The following is a 20,227-nucleotide window of genomic DNA, read 5'->3' as shown; positions in this document are numbered from 1 at the left end:
TGAAGAAATATGATGAAGTTTTTATTGAATAGCTGGAGGTTTTAGTCACTAGAGAAATGGCATGGGGGAAGTCTTTTCAAAAAACAGAAGTAGGTGGAATGAAAGAGAAGGATAACAAGATGGTTCAACAAGTATGAAACCAACCTGTAAACAGATGTGATATGATGTGTCTGTGCTGGGATAAGTTAGCTGGAAAAGCCCATGGCTAACTAACTTTTCCAGCTAATTTCCAACAAATTAGTTGAGGTTCTCACTAAAATTTACAGTCTGTACTATACAATGCAAGAAAAAAGTTTCATAGCTTGCATTAAGTACAAATCAAAAATAATGCAGTCAACTTTTGCTGTGGCAAAAACCATTATAACAAACTAAAGGACCTGACCAAAGGCATATTGCTATTTAAAAGAACTATAGTAAACTATAGTAAACTAACCACTATAGTTTCATAATAGTACTTTATGGTATAAACCACACCATAAGAACAAAATAAATAATATACTGAATTATTGCTAAATCAAACAGTCATCACAAATTACAACTGTGATGAAACAAACAGAACACTCAATTAGCTGTTGCAGAAACAATTTAAATTATAACTAGAAAGGAAATAAAATCCTGTAGAGTTGGGATAAAAAATGAAGTTACTTCAGAGAAATCAAGCTAAATGTAGTGTTAGAATGACTGTCTCCCAGATCTTAGGTCATTCTATCTGATAGAATGAGGATAGAGAATATTTCATAGTGAAAATAAAACAAAATACTAACTTATTTAATAGTATTAGAAAAAAATCATCTTTCATTAGGACAATGCACCTTCCCATAAAGGTGTTTTGGCAATGGGAAAATTAAGGGATCTGCACTATGAATTGTTGGGACATCCACTCTATTCCCCTGATTTGGCTATCTCTGATTTCTGTCTCTTCCCAAAATTAAAAGTCTTCCTCGATGGTCAGCATATTTCTTCAAATCAAGAGGCGATTGCAGCTGTAGAGGGGCATTTTGCAGATCTTATTGAGAATTACTACAGGGACAGGATAATGGTGATGGAGCATCACTGGAATAAATGAATTAGTCTTACGGGAGATTATGCTGAAAAACAAAAATAATTTCGAAATTATAAATTCATTTTTTCATTGTTAGGCCGAGAACCTTTCAAACCACCCTCGTATAGTGTTTTGTATTTTTATCCTACTTATTATACCTGTTTAGACATGACTGAGATTACAATGCTTATTTTATCATTATTAATTTTGCCATAATAAAATATGACTAATAAGACAACAGGATATGCATGCATCTTTTATTCATAAAGATTCATGAATTGTAAACTACATTTTCTAAAAAATGTAGTTTTGTGAAGTTTTCAGATAAGAAGGGACATGAAAGTCAGGAAAAATTGTGCTACACTAAATTGTTATAGTTCTATCTAGAATGTCTGAATTTCATGTTATGAACACAAGGCTTGTTTGAAAAGTTTGGTAAATTTCCAATAGACAGTGACACAATTCATTCATTCATACCAGCGTCGGCAAGTATCATCTTTTTCATGACCACTGGCAAAATTTTAGCCACATGCGCCACGTAGTTCTCATTTGGCAAACATTTAAAATGACCGGGTTCACATTTTTCATAAAAATGGAGAAAGAAGAGTTTCATGCAGTTATAAAACACTTTTATTTGAAGAAGTGGATGGCCACACAGATCAAAGCTGAGTTAGATGCAGTTCATGGGGGCTCTGCACCAGCATCCAAGACTATTTATTTTTGGATAAGTGAGTTTAAACGTGGTAGTAAGTCCATCAACGATGAAGTGCACTCTGGCAGCCCAAACGAGGTCACTACGAAGGAAATTATTAACAAAATCCATGGTATCGTTATGGAAGACTGCTGAGTGAAAGTGCGTGAGATTGCTGAGATTGTAGGCATCTCAACTGAACGGGTGTATAATATCCTGCACGAAAAATTGCACATGAAAAAGCTGTGTGCACGATGAGTGCCACGAGTGTTGACTGTCGATCAAAAATGTATGTGAAAAGACATTTCAACACAGTGTTTCATGATGTTTAATCGCAATTAGCACGATTTTTTGCTTTGACTCGTGACTGTAGATGAAACTTGGATTCACCACTACACACCTGAGTCAAAGAAGCAGTCAAAACAGTGGACAATGCCTGGTGAAAGAGCACCAAAAAAAGCAAAGACTGGGAAGTCAGCTGGAAAGGTGATGGTCACTGTTTTTTGGGATTCCAAAGGAATTATCATGAGAGACTATTTGGAAAAAATAACACAATAACAGGAGTCTATTATGCATCATTGTTCAACTGTTTAAAAGAAGAACTGTAGAATAAAAAGCCAAGATTGGCCACAAAAAAGTGCTCTTTCATCAAAACAATGCACCGTCCCACATATCAGCCATTGCAATGGCAAAATGGTACGAATTTAGGCTCGAAATGGTTCCACATCCACTGTAGTCTCTGAACTTGGCCCCATGTCACTTCTTGTTCCCAAACTTAAAAATTTGGCTCAATGACTATTTTGACAAATCCTACTTTTTAGATGGGATGAAAACATTGGAAACTCGCTGGACCAAATATGTAGACCTCGATGGAGACTATTTTGAGAAATAAAGGAGATTTTTCCAAAAAAATTTTTAACTTATTTTTTTACCAAACTTTTCAAACAACCTTCGTAGCACCTGAGATGATTCACAATAGCTTTTATTTTCATTATAAAAATAATGAATTTATTTTTCCAGATATAAAGCAGTTAAATATCTATTACTGAATACAAAATTACTTTATCAGTAAAACTGACATTAAAAAAGAGTAAGTAATGCTTGGCTTTCACTTTTAGCACTATTCTCTATGGGAAAGAAGTGTTTTTCTTTGAATTTTTTTTTTTTTTTTTTTAGGCTGACACTGCATTTTTCAGGAATATATCTGTGCCATTAAGAAGAATATGCCTATAATTATTTATTTTTCAAGATAATTTTCTAAGAAATTAATAACTGCAAATAAATATGATGCATGTTCTAAAGGAAAAACAAATTCAATTTTAGCAGATTATTTCCTGTAGAAGCATAACAACTCTTTCCATTTAAGTATTACATTAGAAAAATTTGATTTCTATAATTTTACCTCTGGATCTTCTCCATGGTGATAGAGAGCGCTTTGTATTGGTAAATCAGCATTACGTGATAAAATTTTTCCATCAAAGTCAAACCTCGCAGGATAGCCAGTCTAAAAATGTAAACATTTTTTTCAACTAGTTTATTTTTTTAAATATAAGAAAATACCTTATTCCATGTAGAAAAAGATTAATATATTTATTATAAAATAATAAATATATTATTCTCTAAAATCCATGTGTTTTCATCTAATAAAGGCAAAATTCTAGTTGACAATTTATTTTCTAAGGTTAAGATTTAACTTAATAAATTATTAATTTTGGAATTGAATCATATTGTGAAAGGTTAGTTTATTTAATACTTGTATAAAATATATTTTTTATCTGTTTTTTTTTTATATTTTTTTAAAATAAAAATGAATGTTTTGCAGCATATTACAGGTGTTTTTTTTTTTTTTGGTGTTTTTATTGTATTTGGTGTGCAAGCAGTCCCTCAATCTTATGGAAGAGTTATGCTCTGCAAACTTTACATAACTCGAATTTTATGTAAGTCAGATTAACCCAACAGGGAGAAATTAACAGGTTTACAATATGTGTATGTGGTAGTGTATTTAGAAGTTATTTCTGTTGGTTTCATTCACAGGATGCACACAAATTAGATTTCAGTATGTAATTATTAATGCAAAATAATATAATGAAGTATCAATAGTATATATTGATAAACCTCAAACATATAAATTTATAAGGCACATGAATAATAACCTTAGAGAATCAATCAAGATCAATAACATACCTTTGGAGGACTGGCTTAGATACTATAAAGAATTATAGACTATTGATGACAACCCACTCTCAGAACCATTGTCTGCAAGTAATTCAACAGACTCCTTTTTGTTTTACCCTTGAAGCGTCAACACTTAAACAATGCAAGAACCACAGAAGCCCAGGAGAAGATGGTATCAATATGGAACTTTTCAAATGCTTTTCATGAATAAGATCCTAAATGGTTCATTACAACAAAAAACTGGCAAAATGCTATAGTCGTTGCCATCTTCAAAAGAGGCAATATTAATGAATGTTAAAACTATAGATGAATTAGCCTTTTTAAACACCGGATATAAAATATATTCAAGTCTCTTAAAGACTAAATTAATCTTTATGAAAATATTTTTGAGAGGAACAAAACAGTTTCCGTAAAGGCAGATCCTGCACTAAAGACTTTTTTCACTCTCAAGCTCCTGATAGAAAAAAGAAGAGAATTCAGTTTAGAGACCCATATATCATTCATTGATTATAAAAAGGCTTTTGATAAAGTCACTCATAATAAGCTACTGGAAATTTTAAGAGATGAAAGCATTCCTAACCAGTTAATTAAAGCAATTTTCAATATATATATATATATAACAATCTAATCTAATCCTGCGGCCTCCTCTTTAAGAGGATTGTAGCTGATGAACAGTATGCTTCCATGACTCTCTATCTCTTGCTTATGTAACACTCTTGCCCATCCAATCTTTGATGTTGTCTTTCCATTGCAGTCGGGGTCTTCCTCTCCTTCCTTCCACCATCCCCTGCAATACTATTCTGGGAAGCTTTCCAGAAGAACCCCTCATCAAACGTCCTGCAAATGCTATTTTTCTTCTTTGGATACTAGCCATATAGTCTGTTTTCATTTTGAATCTTTTAAGAACCTCTTCATTGCTCTCTCTTTCAGTCCAGCTGATACGATCAATTTTTCTCAAGCACCACATTTCAAATGCATTGTCGGTCACTCATCACCTTATTGATTGTCCAGGACTCACATCCATATGTCCCCAGGCTCCAGATCATTGTCTTGAGGATTCTTACTTTCAACTGTTTGTTCAAATTTCTATTTCCTAATGTGGTATATTTGGAAAAATGCTGCTTTTACTTTTTAATTCTGTTCTTAATTTCATAATTAGATCTATTGTCTTCTGTTATCCAACTCCCAAGGCATCCCTCATCATCCATTCACTATAGATATTAAAAAGGAGTGGGGATATCCTACACCTTTTCTTATGGGGATCCATTCAGTATCCTCTCCTTCAAATCTGACCCTGGGTTCTTGAGTTTTGTATATTCTGAACAAAATTCTCATAATATTTTTATCTATTCTTATTTTATGCAAAATATCAAATAAAACAGAGTGATCAACATTATTGAAAGCATTTTCATAGTCCACATTTATTGCACTCGATCATTCTTCCCCCCCAATTCTGTAGTGTTGTGATAGCTACCTTGGTTCCCCTGTTTCTCCTGAAACCAAACTGCGTTTCATTAATTCCCTCTCTATCATCTGTTCCATTCTTCTATATATTATATTGATTAGGACTTTTGCAACGTGGCTAACCAAGCTGATAGTTTTATGCTTGCTGCAATCCATTGTTCTTGGGAATAGGAATAAAAAGAGATCTTACGAAGTCTTTAGGTATTCTATCCTCCTCCAGACTTCTATTAAAGATGATGGATAAAAGTTTTATTCCTTCCTTTCCCAATGCCTTCAGTAACTCTCCCTGAATATCATCCACTCCTTGAACTTTCCTATCCTTTATTCTTTTAATGGCTGCTTCGGTTTCCCATTCCTCAATTTCTGGGGCAACATCATTTTCTATCAGATCACAATCCAGATTATCTTCATCTCCATAAAGTTCTTTAACATACTTCTTCCATCTTATAATTTTTTCATTTTTTTCAAACAAAATCTTTCCTCTTTCATCCTTCAAAGCACTGCTTTTTATCCTTCTCTTTTTCCCTGAAATCAAGTTCAAGCCTTCATAGACCTTTCTCATATCCTATGCATTATATTTTCCTCTCTATTTCCTTGCAGACCTGATTGAGAAAGACTTCCTTTGCCTTTTTAGCCAGAATTTTATATATAACAATAACCACATTAAAATAAAGATAGCTGCAAAAAAATCTTAATCACAGAACATAAATGCAAGCATCTGACAAAGATGTAGTCTACTGCCACTTCTCTTTAATATCTATATCAATAATATCATAAAATATTGGAGAAAAACAACCAGTTTTAGCATTCCCATAAATGATTACACCAACATCAATACAATTTTATTAGTGACGATCAGGTTCCAATTGAAGATAATGGCATTTAATGAAATAGCATTTAATGCTATTTCATCAAAAGAGATCATTAAGAGACAATAAAAGAGCTCTTTTTAGTTCCTCCTCAACAAATGGCTGACTGTAAATTTCAAGCCCATTGGTAGAAAATTTTTAGCTACTGTGTCTCTTGTTGTTCTTTCAATATTAAAAATGCAGGAGGATATAAAGCTGTTGTTCCTGTAGCAAAAACTACCTTAATTAATGTAGTTTTCCCAATGTCTGTTCAGAATATATTGTTCATATGTGAAAAATCAGTTAAGTTATCTTATACAATAATTTAAATATATACATATATATATATATTTATTTATTTGATTTGTTAGCAACTGCAATATAGATTTTCATAAAGAGTATTATTTGAATTTACATTTCTACATTAACATAATGAAAAGATCCACTTTTCAAGAATCAAAAAGAAATATACTTGGGGATCAACAGGTTGCTGTTTAGGAAGTGATGTCATCCATTCTAATTTATTTTTCTCAATTTTGTCCATATGTAACCACTTCTTAGCATCTTCAGGATTTATTGGAATATCTGATACATCAATGTCTATAAGAATAAATTATTTTAATTAAGATGTCACACTGAAATCAAGTCCTTTACTATATCTGAAACCAAATTAATAAAAATATATGAATACCATAAAAAATAAAATTCTGTTTTCTAAACTACATTATATTAATTAAAAGTTTTTTTGTTTTTTTTTTTTGCTAATTCTGTTCAGTTAGGTAGTATACGAGTAGGGACCTGCATATCCTAGTGGTTGGTAACTTCCAGAATGCTAGGTCTAAAAGATATCATAGGTTCAATTGTAGGAAACTAGAGAGAATTTTTTTAGACTTTTTTTTTTTCAACTCATTCGAGAGATAGCTACCTTTGAACAGCTAAGTTCTCCCCACCTCACCTTCAGAAGAAATTTGGGTTTCAGTTCCCCAACTGAAAAATATACACTTGACCCTTGAACAAACAAGGACGTTAGGAGCATGGACCCCCCCCCCCCCCCAGCGTTGTTCGAAAATCCATGTATAACTTTTGACTCCCTAAAAGCTTAATTACTGATAACCTACTGTTGACTGAAGCCTTACCAATAACACAAACAGTTGATTAACACATATTTTGTATGGTATGTATGTATGTATCATATGCTATTCTTACAATAAAGTAAGCTAAAGAAAAGAAAATGTTATTAAAGAAAATTATAAGGAATACATTTACAGTACTGTACTGTATTTATCGATACCATAAGATGAATTATTTACAAAATGAATCGTCTGTCTGTCAGTACCTACATCAATACTGTCTTACATGATACAAAACATTGTAGATGTTATATGTATTACTAACACTAGACATAAAAAATTAAAAGATAATGTGAAAAAGAATATTCAAATTTATTTATAAGTATAACAATTCATGCATTAATAATGAAGAAGCAGTGATATGATTGCTGTATGGTCTACTGCAATTGATATGAATGCTTCGAGGTAGCCTAGCCTATACACTAATGAATGAATCATAAAATTTTTGTGTTATGAAAATTAATTAAGTTTAACTAATAATTCATTAATAACAGTTCATTTTATGCAGTTATGATTTAATACCGCATCTTCAAGTTTGTTTACATTTCTCTTGACTGTGAATGCAGGGCCTGTAAGTGCTTGTGTGCATAAGTTTTGATAAATTTTAACTTTTTTATAATAGATTTGTATATCTGTAAATTTAGGGACACAAAAGCACAAGTGTTGAACAGATTATTTTATTAATTACTAATAAAATAAAACTTGACGTTTCGACCCTTGTATCAAGGTCATCATCGGAAGAATACAAGCGTATAAGGAACCAAGCTACATGCTCATGCCCTGTATACCGGTAAACTAAATCTACGTAGTTCATCAATCCTTTTCCCTATCTTGACCTCTGGTGATTAAAAAAATAAATAAAATAAATAAAAATAAATAAATAATTACAACTACAATAAACTGCTAAAGTCATCATGTATTAATATTCTTCTGGATAGTTCAGATTGTTATAATATGATTTCTTTCAATTGCTGTTGAATGTTACAAACACTTCGCCAGGTTGTCTTCTTGTAGTGGGATTTTTCTATGGCTAGTTTAGGTTGTTATAAAGGTTGTAGATGGGTCCTCCACATTCTTGAAATGGTTAGGCCATCATTTTTGTTTAGATTTGGGTTGTGTTTGAGCATTTCACATGACTCTTTAAATTTTCTCTCAAACCAGGTTTTGGTGTGGTGTAGGGACTTGGTATTTTTCCAATCAATTCTGTGGTATGTTTGAAGTGCGTGTTCAGAAAGGCCGGTTTTTCCAAAATGGAGGTATTTAATGTGTCGTTTGTGTTCGTCTTGTCTGATTGGGATAGTTTGCCCTCTTTCCCCTATGTATGGTATGTTACATGTGCATTGTATTTTGTATACCCCTGGGTGGGCTAGGTGTGGAAGAGGATCTTTAGAACTGAGTAGGTGTCTTAACTTATTTGGGGGTTTAAAGGTGGTTTTAATGTTGTATTTGCATAGTGTTCTATTTTTTCAGAAATGCCTCTAACATAAGGAATGGCAATAGCATTCCTGAAACCTTTTTTGTTCTTACAGGTATCTTTATGGAGGATCTTGTGAATAGTTTTTTTACTGTGTCCATTTTTTATAAATGTATGGTTGATAATCTTGTATTCCTGGTTTAGAGTCTGTTCATTAGAACAAATAGTTAGAGCTCTGTGTTTAAGGGTACTTATGACACTTAGTTTTTGTGTTGGGTGGTGGTAAGAATGTATTGGCCTGTGTGTGTAGGTTTGCGGTAAACTGAGAAGGAGAGACAGCCAGAGGGAAGATGTACGAAAAGCATGTCTAGGAAAGGAAGAGAGTTGTTTCTTTCCATTTCAATGGTGAATTGGATACGTTTGTGTTGTTTGTTTAGGTGGCTAAGGAATGTATTTAGAGCTTCACAGCTGTCGGGCCAAATGGCGAAAATATCATTGATGTATCTGAGCCAAATTTTGGGCTTTAGACATGCTGTCTCTAGAGCACGTTGCTCAAAGTCTTCCATATAAAAGTTAGCTATTGGGGAGGGTAGTGGTGAGCCCATGGCTGTACCTTCTTTTTGAAGATAAAAATTGTTTTGCCACACGAAATATCTGGAGCAGAGTACGTGGGCAAAGAGGGCTGTGATGTCGTGTGGAAATAGGTTCTGTAGGAGCAAGATAGCTTCATTGATTGGGACATTGGTGAAAAGGGAAGTTATGTCAAAGCTGACTAATAAATCTTGGTGATTGAGTGTAATGTTTTTAATTTTATTAATGAAATGTTGTGTATTTTTTATGTAGGAAGGGGATTGACCTACCAATTCCTTGAGTGTGGCCGCTAATTTTTTGGCTAGTGATTTGGGCTTCAATTCCTTCAACAATCGGACATAGCGGAATGCCTGGTTTGTGTATTTTTGGCAGGCCATAAATTCTGGGCACACGGGCATAATGAGGTATTAATTTTTTTGTTGTTTCTTCGGAACGTGTGGACGAAACTGATTAATTCAGTTGTTTTTTTTTTGTTACGTTTTGTGGGGGTTGTAGTGTACCATTTGGTAGGTGTTGTGGTCCGATATTAAATGGTTCATTTTTTCAATGTATGTTGTATGGTCTAAAAGAACAGTGGCATTGCCTTTATCTGCTTTCATGATTATAATGTCTTGGTTATTTTTTAAGGATTTAAGGGCTAGATTTTCAGTTTTGTTTAAGTTGGTGCTTAGTTTTTTGTTTGAATTTAGTATACACGATGCTTCCATTCGTATTTTATCAGCCAAAATGTTGGGGAGGGATCTTAAACCTCTCTCTATATGATACACGATATCAAGTTTGTTCACTGACCTCGGAGCAATGGCATAGTTTAAACCTTTCTTTAGTAGTGAGAGTTCACCTTGGGTGAGATTATGGTTTGATTGGTTGATAACCAAGCAGTGGTCCGATGGTGGTTGGTTGCTCCTAACTTTGTTTGTGATCGATTGGCTGCTCCTTATGATGTCGGTTTGTGATTGGCTGTTCCTTTCGTTACGGCGTCTTGATGGTCTTGTGCTTTTCTATTGTTGTAGGGCTTGAAATTTCATTACTCATTTTTCTTTGTTTTTCAGTAATGAGTGCTTGGCTGAGTTGTCTGTGATCCTGTCTAAAATCTCCCAAATTTCTGGAATAACATAGTCGGATAGCTCTAATTTAAGTTGTAGAACTTTGGCTTGGGTGGATGCTAGATTTTTACGTGCTTCGTGGATTTGTTCTCGTAACAAGGCTTTTTCTAACCAGGCATAAATACAGAGCACTTTGGCTGATTTTAACTTCTTCTTTAGTTTAATGCAGTTGGGTATTACGTTGCTGTCTCTACACTGTTTCAAAAAGGCAAGTCGATTCGTTAACAAGGAAACACGTATCTTTAGCTTACCGTAGAGTATCTTTAGCTTACCTCTACAGTAAGCTAATTTTTGTTCTAATGAACAGGCTCTAAACCAGGAATACAAGATCATCAACCAAACATTTATAAAAAATGGATACAGTAAAAAAACTATTCACAAGATCCTCCATAAAGATACCAGTAAGAACAAAAAAGATTTCAGGAATGCTATTGCCATTCCTTATGTTAGAAGCATTTCTGAAAAATTAGACAGACCACTACACAAATACAACATTAAAACCACCTTTAAACCCCCAAATAAGTTGAGACACTTACTCAGCTCTTCTAAAGATCCTCTTCCACACCTAGCCCACCCAGGGGTATACAAAATACAATGTACATGTAATATATCATACATAGGGGAAAGAGGGCAAACTAACCCAATCAGACAAGACGAACACAAACGACACATTAAATACCTCCATTTTGGAAAAACCGGCCTTTCTGACCACGCACTCCAAACATACCACAGAATTGATTGGAAAAATACCAAGTCCCTACACCACACCAAAACCTGGTTCGAGAGAAAATTTAAAGAGTCGTGAAATGCTCAAACCCAACCCAAATCTAAACAAAAATGATGGCCTAACCATTTCAAGAATGTGGAGGACCCATCTACAACCTTTATAACAACCTAAACTAGACATAGAAAAATCCCACTACAAGAAGACAACCTGGTGAAGTGTAACATTCAACAGCAATTGAAAGAAATCATATTATAACAATCAGAACTATCCAGAAGAATATTAATACATGAGGACTTTAGCAGTTTATTGTAGTTGTATTTATTTATTTATTTATTATTTTAATTAATTAATTATTTTTTTTTTTAATCACTAGAGGTCAGGCTAGGGAAAAGGATTAATTAACTACGTAGATTTAGTTTACCGGTATACAGGGCATGAGCATGTAGCTTGGTTCCTTATACACTTGTATTCGGAAGAATACAAGATGAATACAATATTGATGACCTCAATACAGGGGTCTAAATGTCAAGTTTTATTTTATTAGTAATTAATAAAGTAATCTATTCAACACGTGTTTTTGTGTCCCTAAATTTACAAATATGAGTGCTGATCACCACGTAACCTTAAAAGAAAGAATAGATTTGTATATATTTTATGGTAGTAAATGATAAAATAGACTAGTATCTATATATATTTTATGCATCCATGACATATCTAACTTTTTCTTAATTTTTTCGATATTTCTAAGCTATGCGGTTCGTCCGCGAGTTTTTTCAAATGATTGAAATCTCTAAAAAATTTTCCAATATATATATATATATATATATATATATTCAAAAAAACTGCATATAAGTGGTCACCACCAAGTTCAATCTGTGTTCTTCAAGGGTTAACTGTATATTTACAAAAATATACCAACACAAGGGTATAAAAATAAACTGGTTAAAAATTGACATCACACTATATATATATATATATTTATATTTTTTATGTTGGGCCCATTCACAGGAGGTTGGCTGGTCAACCTACAGTACATTAGTACCGTGTATGGGTAGTGGGTTGGGAAAGGAGGAATTTGTTTACATTTGATTTTAATGACTTTAAATTGTATTCCTTGGGAAACACAGCAGGTAGGAGACTGTTCCACAGTGCAGCAGTTGCAGGGATGAAGGAAGAGGAAAAGAAACTTGTTCTGTTTGTTTCTAGGTGTACTGTGAAGGGATGTTGTGCAGCAGCTGCACGTGTTCCAATGAGAGGAGGAATTATTGATGTTATTTTGGATGAGCATTTCCCATGGAAATATTTGTAGAATATACATACTGCAGAGACCATACGTCTGTGTGAAAGTGAGGGGAGAGAGTTGGTAAGGGATGGATCATTGATAAGTCTAATTGCTCTCCTCTGTATTGAGTAGAGCATTTTGAGAGAGCTTCTAGGGACCCACCCCATATGTGGGAGCAGTGTTCAATAGCTGGGTGGATTTGTGATTTGTATAATGTTAGTAGCTGTTCGGGGGTGAAGTAAAGTCTTGAGCGAAAGAGAAATCCTAGTTTTTTTGAGGCTTAGGATGCAATGGTTGTGATATGTTTATGCCAGGAGAGGTCTGATGTGAGGGTGATTCCAAGAAGCAAGATCTCAGACTGTCTGGAAATTTGGGTATCGTCAAAAAGGATACTGGGGAAAAATGGTTCTTTTTTATGGGAAATAGTACAGAACTAGGTTTTATTGGCGTTGAAATTTATGAGGTTATCCGAATCCCACTGTAGGATGGCTTGGAGATCGGAGTTGAGGGTGGTGGTGGTTGATGTTCTGTAGGTTGAGGTGAGTTGTGAAGGGTAAGGCTTATCAAATGCAAGCGAGGAGTGAAGTGTGCTGTCATCTGCAAAACTGTGTATTGGGTTGGAGGTCAATTGCAGTAGGTCATTGATATATAGCAGGAAGAGGGTTGGTGAGAGAACAGAACCTTGTGAGACCCAGCATTAATTGAGTGGTGAGAGGATAGGGAGCCATCCACCATCACACACAGTGTGCATCCAGACAAAAAGCTGGCAATCCAATTACAGAAGTCCTGGTTCAGACCGAATGAAATGATGGTAGTTTGCCTAGTAGGCCTTTGTGTCAGACCCGGTCAAACGCTTTGGAGATATCTAGTGCAACCACTTGAGATTTGCCAAACCTCTCCATAGCATTTGTCCAGAGATGGGTGACATATGTGAGTAGATCTAGCGGTCATTTATTTGGTGAGTGTCTTCAAGATAGTGTAAGAGTTGGGAATTGATGATTTTTTCCATTACTTTTGACAGGACTGAGGCAAGCAAGATAGGGCCATAATTGGATGGCATTGACTTGTCACCCTTCTTGGGAATGGGCTGAATATAGGCCAATTACCAGTTTGTGGGATAGATTGCAGTGGAGTAAGAGATTATATATAGGTCACATAGGATAGTGGTCAGTTCTGGAGCACAAACTTTCAGAACAATTGGGGGAATGCCATCGGGGCCAGGAGACTTTCTTGTGTCTAATTTGGACAGTATTTTTCTGATCTCATCCTGGCAAAAGGATATAGGGGGCACTGTATGTTGGGTGTCTGGAATGGTTGGGGGACATTTATCATCGTCAGTTATGCATGCATTTTAAGCAAAGCATGAAGCCAGAAGATTGGCTTTTTCTGATGATGCAGTAGAGCCACCTGGGAATAGTGTTGGAAAGAAGTTACGGCCAATTGCTTTGGTGAGAGACCAAAAGGCTCAGCTGCCGTTTGGACAGGCTGCTAGTTTCCTGCTTTTTGCTCTTTCAAACTTGGTTTTGGAAGCACTGATTGTTTTTTTTTTTTTGCATCTATTACAGGCTTCGGTGTAAGCTTTGAAGGAGGATGAGGTTCTTGATTTCTGCCAGTTGTGTTGTGGTATGTCTGGTGTTTCATCTCTACAGCCTTGGCATATCTTTTGGAGAACCAGAGTTTCATTATGTATTCATGCCGGTGAGGATTACTTTGGTAATAAGCTCGGTGCATATGTTTGGGTTGGAAGGCCTGAAGCAATAGTCCAACCATGGGAATGCAGCATAGAAGTTGCGGAGGCTGTCCCACTTGGCACTGTTATAGTGCCAAAGTACTCTTGTATGGGGGTGTTTGTGTAAACGTTGTTGAATGGGGAGGAGATGAGCACTAGGTTGTGGTCAGAATTGCCCAGGGGGCTCACTACTTTCACTGTGTATTTGGAGGGGTCATTGGTGAGGAAGAGATCTAGGGTGTTTGGGGAGTGGTTTGGGTTATCTGTAATTCTGGTTGGCATCTGGACAAATTGAAATATTATTGTTGAAACATTATTTTGAATCCTTTCTCAGTGCTGTTTCACTTGATTAAGCCTCTAACATGAGTTCTACCAGCACTTAAACCTTAACACACGGATTACTATTTTAGCATATGTGCTAATATCCCATCATTTCTTATTCTTATTCAGTTTATCCAATAGCTCTAGCACCTCTTCATCTTCATACGCCTGGGTTTCTTCACCAATCGAAGAGGAAGCACTAGTGCTCCATGTTGCACACACCAGACTGATAGCTCTTAACAAAACAGACAATCACTGTTCAACTAATGAGTGCTCATCCTTAACAATATGGACACTCATTAGCTGAACAATCTCTTTGGCATCTGTCATTCACATACCGTCTGCATTCAGAAGATTTATTCTCTCACATACATTCTTACTTTTATGTGCAGAAAAATGATAAATTCTTCTGGGTTGCCTTTAGCTTGAAGAGCCAGTTTCTTTTCATATTAAGACTTACCTTTCTGTACAATACTTGTAACTCTCTGTCTGCACATTATGATTTTTAACTAACATGATCAGAACTTAGTGATGAAATGAATATTGCATATTCATTTCATTCATACCCTATTTTATTCTTTAAGCTCTAGGAAAAAACTTCAGTATTGTACCATTTAACTCTCAGGACAGTAAAGCGTGTGTGTGTGTGGGGGGGGGGGGGGGGCTGGAAAGTTCTGATAAACACCTAGAACACAAAGGATATTAAATCAATTGATATAATCACAAAAAAGAAAATATCTTAAAATACCTAGAACAAAAATTAATTAATTTTTGCTCTAGGTGTTTATCAGAACTTTCCAGCCCCCTGCATCGTGTATATATATATATGTGTGTGTGTGTGTGTGTGTCACTATATCACCAAAACAGTATCAACATATGTATACATTCACATTTTAACTACTGTAATAAAGTCATAAATTTATGTTGACTGTTGTTTTTGCAAGGGAAGAAAGTGCAACAATCTTCCCAGTTTGTTTTCATTTCTGCATTTTTAATTCAATTCTAAAAGGGTAAGTATTTTTTTAAACGCATTCCATGCATGCGCAGTCGACATCCTTCCCATCTATCAATAAATACCTTGGGACAAAATTTAGCATACTCCTCAGTTGGATTTGTAGTTCAGCACATTATCTTTTCTAATGGAACACCCATATATTTAGCCCCTTTCAAATAGTCAGCACAGCAGGATACTGTCATCAAATGGAGGAAGAACAGTCGGGCCTTTAAATAAACTCTCCCCCCCCCCCCAACAATCAAATCTACCACTCTTTGACTTTGAGTTCGTCACATGCTGCTTGAGAAATCTGTCTCGCAACAGCTCAATAAATCAAGTTTCATTCCATTTCACTGCCTTACTAATTTACCAATTTTTTATAACAGAGACACAGCTGAGTTGGATAATGAGAATGACAACATGACGATATTGCTGGTTTTTGCAAAGGTACTTGATGGAATACCACATGAAACTCTGTTATGCAAATTAGAACAAATGGGAATTGATATGAAAGTAGCTGATGAAGATATACCAAAAAGTAGTATATGGAGGAGCAGAATTTAAGAGAAAGCAGGTCACCAGTGGTGTGCACCAGAAGGCTCTGAGCTAGGACTACCACTGTTTAATTTATACCTAAAATAAGGAAATAATTTGAAAGGAAGTTATTCAGTTGTTTGCTGATGATGAAAAACTGGGAAGAGTAATAGTTAATCTGGCAAAAGAAAACATTCTTTAATGCTAAACATTCTATTGCAATATCTTCATTTTCAAATGATATATGCATAACAAATGCTATAAATTCACACCACTGCTTTTTTTTCCTCAGAGCTCTTATATCTGTAGTCTCTAGTATTTGATTATCTTTTATTACTAATATCAACTCCATAAGTCACAGGTTAGAACATCTGTCTTATATAGTGCTAGTTTAGTGTTTTGATGTTCTCCGTCCATTAATTTGCCATCTTCACTATAAATCATGTCTGAAGAGCTGAAATATTGTACCATGTTCTATCAGTTTTTTAATGAGAACTCATAATAGCTTTTGTCTGTTTACTGCTTTTTTTAAATACCAAATCTTTTATAGCTGTTATTCAGTTAACAAAAGAGCCTTGAATACTGGTAATTGATTTATTTAAAAGCAGCATGAGCCTCCATAGTTCAGTCAATACAGATGAAGCACTTTGGTCCAAAAGACCTGGGTTCGATTCCCATCCATGATGTGAGGAACCTTGATCCGGTCTCTTTCAACTAAAGGTGAGTTAGCCGGTCTCATACGGAGGTGGAGGGTTTTTTTTCACCCAGAAACTCAGATTTTTCATCCCTCAGAACAGGCAAACCAGCCCCATGAACACACACACACATATCTACAGATATAGGACATTCCTGGAATAAGATTTGATTGACCGATTTTGTGGGATTTTCGGTTTCAAATGCCTGCACGGTGAAGTGTGGGTTTACATGTGAGCATAAATCAGGATGAGAAGTAGCATAACTATATCTTCAAAATAGTAAAGATCCAAGTTTATACATCATCATGATATCAGGTTTAATACTACTTTTCTTCATAATGCAATCCATATATATAATGAATAACAAGGATGATGGTATGTAACCATATCATACACCTGATTTTACATCAAAAGCATATTTCAATCTCACCGCTGACATCAGTACTTTTGTATATTCATAGCTCTCTGTATATAACATCCCATTTAACCCGTAAATATACCATTTTGAAGAGTTTTTCTCTTCGTACCTTATGCTTTTTCCAGATTTAGAAAAGATAAATAGAACCTTATATTCCCATGATTTCTTGACTACTTGTCTTAAAGTAAAATAATCAGAGCTTGAGATCTCCTATATAGTCTGAACACAGCTTGTTTGTCCCCATATTTCTCTTCCAAAATTTGTCGTCACCTCTTTTCCAGTATGCTTTTATAAATATTACCTGGTATACTCAGAAGAGAAACTATTTGGTTGCAAATCAAAATATAATAAAATCCCCCATGCTGCTAATGATAAAGCTGATTTAAGTAACAGATTTTTCAGATAACCTGAATCTTACTCAGGATGATTTTAACTTTATTAATGTAGTTGGTAAAGTTAAAAATCTATGCCTAAAATGTGTTTAGTAGAACACAAGTTTCATCGCATAATGTGAAACCACCATCCTCTTTAGTAGAGAACTGAAGTGGCTTGAAAAATTTTCATGTCTTCTCTCTGTAGCAGAGGTTCAGAATAATCTAACCCACAGCCATCTATTATATATTATGTATAATGAGACTACTACAGTTGTTTGAAAATGAAACAGCTGAATGGATAGATTGAAAAATCAAAAATAACATTTATCTTGGAAAAATATAAGGATTTGAAGGTAATGGCACAAAGGTAATTATGGGCTGGTGATGGCACACTATATAAAGCCTCTCCTAGTCAAGTCATCCCATTTTCCCAGTATGGCCTGTTTTCAGAGCTGTTGTGAGGCAAGTGCTGCAGCCTTAAATACATATCTTCCCTAGTTGAGAAAATGCTAACTAGACCTTTAGGTTGTAGATGCTTTTCATCGCCAACTGAAGCAGTACCATGCTTTTTGGAGGTGTGAAGTGGCTACTGCCATGTTTTTTTCTCCAGCATAGGGCCTCCAGTTTCTATCCTCTTTCCCCTTCCCACTTTCTTCTCACATGCAGTGCAAATAATGCTTGATGAGCATGCTCAACACACTGTTATCAATTAGGGAGTCAGTTTCTGCTCCATTTGAGGATACAGCAGTAAAAGAGTTTTCTGTAGGCTGGCCACCAGATAGTACATGAGACCAAACTTGATTGTAGCACATCTGTTGGAGGCTTTCCAATCAGCTGGTAAATAATTCTGCTGCCACTTACCCTGCCAAGTCATGCTTAGAGGGAAAGTAGGTCTCCATTCCTCATGAGAGAGAGAGAGACCACACATGGACTGGAGTGAGGGCACTCCCTGTGTGTGCGAGTTATGTATGTCCTTCAACACAAAATTGATGAGAATCGTTGTTTCACAATTACAGAACTTTCTTTTGAATTCCCATAATGCTGGGGTATAAGGAACTCTGCAAATGGACCCCAAAAATGCTGACTGATGCACATAAACAGCAATGAATGGAATCAGCTAAAAAATCTTTTGGAAAATGAAGGATATGAACTTTTTTCTCTTATCATGACTGGTGATGAAACATGGATTTTATACACAAATGTCGAGTCAAAACAACAATCAATGCAGTAGCACTATTAATCAGCTCAAAAAAAAAAAAAAAAAAAAAAAAAAAAAAAAAAAAAAAAACAGGCGCGGTTGGTCAAAAAAATTATGACCACTGTCTTCTGGGACCCAAAAGGGATTCTTGCTTGTTGATTTTCTTCAGTGAAGAACTAAATTAATTTTTGTGTTCACTCTTTCCACCAAATCATCTGTCACCACACTTGGCCATTCACTGTGCTCTGGTGAATTCTTGCAGCACTACTGTTTTCTGCTAACAAAAACAATATCACCCCACAAACCCTGCAACTGGCAAAATTGTTTACCATAGCATAAATAAAAATTATTCATAGAAGACAATAAATGATAATGGAATGAAAGTAAAATGGTCAACAGCTGGCTAATGAGTCACTCTATGCTAGCATGCATGCCCTACTCCTCTCCCATATCTTATTTGGTGGTGAATTTGGAATGTGCCTCATAATAACTGAAATAATCCTCGGTAGAATAAGAGCCTTCATTCCCCACTCCACTGCAAACCCCCTTGACCTGTATCCATGCCCTGGTTCTCAAAAAAAATGTTCCTCTGCCATCCATGATATAAATGCAGCTTATGTACAAGGACTTAAATTAAAACTCCAGCTTCTCATTCAGCTTACACAACAGTCCAAAACAAGCGTAAAAAAAAGGTATCAACAATTCCAAAGCAGACTTCATAAGAATGAAATGCAATAAACTTGCCTACTACTCAAGTGGCAGTCATCTGGTCTCTTGTTGTTGGGCATAACTTCTGTCCTCGGAAAAGGTAGACCTCTTGGCATCAGCTTTTTTCCTCCAACTCTTGCCTGGACAACCAAAGCAAATCACCTCCCATATTACCACAAATTGTCCATTACATGCCTCCTCTGAACTTTTACCAAAAGGATATCAGAAAAACTCTGATTAACTTTGATACTAATAAGGCTCCTGGTCTAGATGGTATTCCTCCAGCTGTGCACAAGACTTGTGCTCCAGAATTAACATGCGTCCCATATTTCCTATATAAACCATCATATTCTAATGGCATCTACTCAACAGCATGGGAGCCTATACCCAAAAAGGAAAACAAAAGCCAGACATCCAATTATTGACCCACTACTTTCACCCAGTACTGTCAAAAGTGATGGAGAAGGTTATCAACCACCAGGTTCTTCATTAGCTGGAGACTCAGCAGTCAATTAATGATCATCAATATGGATTCAGCCATTCTCATTCTACAGCTGACCTCCTAGCTCATCTCACTCACCTTTGGACACTGATCATGGAAACATTTGGAGAAAAAAAACTGCCATCTTAGGACCTCTCTCCTGCACTCTCTGTGACTGGTTTGGAAGCTTCCTGTAATCATTTATTGGGTGTCATAGTATATGACTTCCTCTCATCAGATTTCTCCATCAATGATGGAGTACCCTAGGGTTCTGTGCTCTCACTCATGCTCTTTCTCCTTTATATCAA

The 20,227-nt window shown here is 35.4% G+C and overlaps 1 protein-coding gene across 1 annotated transcript in view; it reads right to left on the bottom strand.

Moving 5' to 3' along the window:
- Positions 1-20,227, bottom strand: part of LOC150102538 (RNA polymerase II-associated protein 1) — a 754,864-nt gene that overhangs the window by 538,957 nt on the left and 195,680 nt on the right. The window contains exons 9-10 of the mRNA XM_090399226.1: positions 6,693-6,820; positions 3,136-3,237 (exon numbers count right to left, since the gene is read on the bottom strand). Of these exons, the coding sequence (XP_090255352.1) occupies positions 3,136-3,237; positions 6,693-6,820 (230 nt within the window). The remainder of the gene's footprint in view (positions 1-3,135; positions 3,238-6,692; positions 6,821-20,227) is intronic.

The sequence above is a fragment of the Typopeltis vanoorti genome, chromosome 10 (assembly GCF_054136105.1).
Source record: "Typopeltis vanoorti isolate ZY-2024b chromosome 10, IOZ_Tvanoo_1.0, whole genome shotgun sequence".
Lineage (NCBI taxonomy): Eukaryota > Metazoa > Arthropoda > Arachnida > Uropygi > Thelyphonidae > Typopeltis > Typopeltis vanoorti.
Note: the sequence above shows the minus strand (reverse complement) of the source record. Positions and strands in the feature narration are given on the sequence as shown.